At 37.9% G+C, this 2,500-nt stretch overlaps 1 protein-coding gene across 7 annotated transcripts in view; it reads left to right on the top strand.

Annotated features, from left to right (window-relative positions):
• The window catches only part of ppip5k1a (diphosphoinositol pentakisphosphate kinase 1a), a 137,242-nt gene that overhangs the window by 50,379 nt on the left and 84,363 nt on the right, over positions 1 to 2,500 (top strand). For all 7 annotated transcript variants that reach the window (XM_061765039.1, XM_061765037.1, XM_061765035.1 and 4 more), the window contains exons 15-16: positions 426 to 547; positions 2,325 to 2,500. The exon at positions 2,325 to 2,500 is cut by the window's right edge and continues 7 nt beyond it. In XM_061765039.1, the coding sequence (XP_061621023.1) occupies positions 426 to 547; positions 2,325 to 2,500 (298 nt within the window). The remainder of the gene's footprint in view (positions 1 to 425; positions 548 to 2,324) is intronic.

The raw sequence follows: 2,500 nt of genomic DNA, 5'->3' as shown, positions 1-2,500 counted from the left end.
ATATGTATATATATATATTTATATGTATATATATATATATGTATATATATATATGTAACTAGTAGCCCTTCGCATTAATCAGTACTCAAGAAGTAACTCTGTTTTAATAACGTTATCGAATACATCACTCCCTCTCGTGTATTATTGGTCAATTGTTGCTTATTTGGTTGTTTTGAGTCATTAAACAGTACCAAATATACAACAATAATTGGTTAATAAACTGGAATCAAAAAAAAGATTTTTCATTAAACTTATATACAAAATACATTTTTATCTGGTTATCTGTTTCATCGATGGAATTGATAGAATAATCCACTAATATTCGATAGTGACAACCCTAATCAGCAGTTAGTTAACAAGCAACATCTATTCATATTAACCCTTGTCTCCTTGCCAAAACTGATTTGCATCCAATGCTCTTGTAGGAGATTATGCTGGCTTTCCTGGTTGTGGGTTGTTGCGGTTGCATAGCACCTACAGACATGACCTGAAGATATATGCATCTGATGAAGGCAGAGTGCAGATGACTGCTGCAGCTTTTGCAAAGGTAGTAAGAAATGTAATATTTATCTGTTTCGCAATACAGTCGTGTTTTTGAGATATGAGTTTGTTGTTCCGTGACTATGTTCTTATCTCAAAACGCATATCTCAAAACATTTCCCCATTAAAACAAAGGGAAATTAAATGAATCCATTCCAGTCACCCAAACAATAATTTTTTTTCGAACGTTTTATAAAAAGACAACTGACAGTATATTGTAAAATATAGTCATAAAAACATAATAGAAGGGAATGTAAAGATATTAACTGGTTTTATGAAGCCAAAAGTCTCACACACGCATGAGCGCACACACACACACACACGCACACACTGAAGTTTCATTTGCATGCTTGTGCATTTAAATGCCCCCCCTCACACACACACACACTCGGCCCCCGCCCACCAGCCGATCTGCTTGTCTGCGAAACCTCGACATCAATGTCTCGCATCTTCTGCAAACATCTCCGTAACGTTTGTGGCATAATGGATCACTTGTCCACAGCTTCAAATTGTTTTCAACACCCAGCTGGTGTTATTGCATTTTATTTTTGTAATACGTTAATTATCAGAGGTGGGTAGAGTAGCCAAATATTGTACTCAAGTAAGAGTACTGTTAGTTTAGAATAATATGAGTCAAGTAAAAGTAAAAAGTAGTTGTCCAAATATTTACTTGCGTAAGATTAAGAAAGTACTCAATGAAAAAACTCTAGTAACTTGAGTAACTTCTTATTTATTTTTTTAGTCAGAGCATGAACATCAAATAAAAAAAATAATGAATAATATATGAGAGTCGACACACACCTGCCACCATTTAAATTTTTAACTACCCAAAAACCAGCCACACCTGCTTTGGGCCCTACAGAAACATTATTTGCTTCATTCACTTAAATGACTTCATGAAGAAGCTATTTGCTGACAGGGACTTAGTGATTTTGTGTATGTGTGTGTGTGCGCGCGAGCGACACCATAGTATTGGGCTAATGTTGCACTATCCACTGCCAAAACAACAATGGAAACATCTGCAACTTAACGCAAGATGTTAGAAGTGGGCGGAAATATCCACGTTTGGGCAGTCACAATTTAAGAGCTCCATGACAAAGCTGTTTTTTTTTTTAAGTCTGTAAAGTAAACACACTCGCGCGGCTGTTTTTTTTCCCCAAAAAATGAGTCATTTTGATTGGCTCGCGAAGGCTATGTCTGCGGTCATGCCTTGTGTCGTTTGATTGGTGGACTTGAGTAAACTTATTGATCCTTCTTCACATAAATACTCAAGTAAAAGTAGAAAGTACTATGACAAGTACAGTTTATCTAAAACGTTACTTACTGTAAATGTAACGGCGTAAATGTAGCGCGTTACAACCCACCTCTGTTCATTATTAGCCCATGTGGCTGGCTGTGGTGTTTTCTATCGTATGCTTGATGGAGGCTGTGTTTGTTTCAAATACACAACGTGTAATTCTCATAGTTTTATAGTTAGTTTTCAAGTAAACGCCAACTGGTAGTGGCAATGGAGAGCCTGAAGCCTCTTTTTTGAAGAATATAGACTAATTATATCAGCCAAAGTGCTGCTTGTTGTCGAGTGAGTGGAGCCTCCTGTCCCCATACAGCGCTCGTTTCTCAAGTTTGGGCTTACAAGTCAAAGCAAAAATTCGGGCAATTGACGGCTTGTATCTCGAAAAAAGTCGGGTCACTCGTATCTCGAGGCACCACTGTATTGCTTTTGCATGACATTTTTGTCCAAAGTACGAAATGTAAAAATATTTTTTGTGTCCGTTTTGTGTCAGGGTTTGCTGGCCCTGGAAGGTGAGCTGACTCCCATTCTGGTGCAGATGGTGAAAAGTGCTAACATGAACGGGCTGCTGGATAGCGACAGTGACTCACTGAGTGGCTGTCAGCATCGAGTCAAAGCCAGACTTCATGAGATTCTGCAGAAGGACAGGGACTTTATAGATGAAGACTA

The sequence above is a fragment of the Phyllopteryx taeniolatus genome, unplaced genomic scaffold, assembly GCF_024500385.1.
Source record: "Phyllopteryx taeniolatus isolate TA_2022b unplaced genomic scaffold, UOR_Ptae_1.2 contig_24, whole genome shotgun sequence".
Taxonomy (NCBI): Eukaryota; Metazoa; Chordata; class Actinopteri; order Syngnathiformes; family Syngnathidae; genus Phyllopteryx; species Phyllopteryx taeniolatus.
Note: the sequence above shows the minus strand (reverse complement) of the source record. Positions and strands in the feature narration are given on the sequence as shown.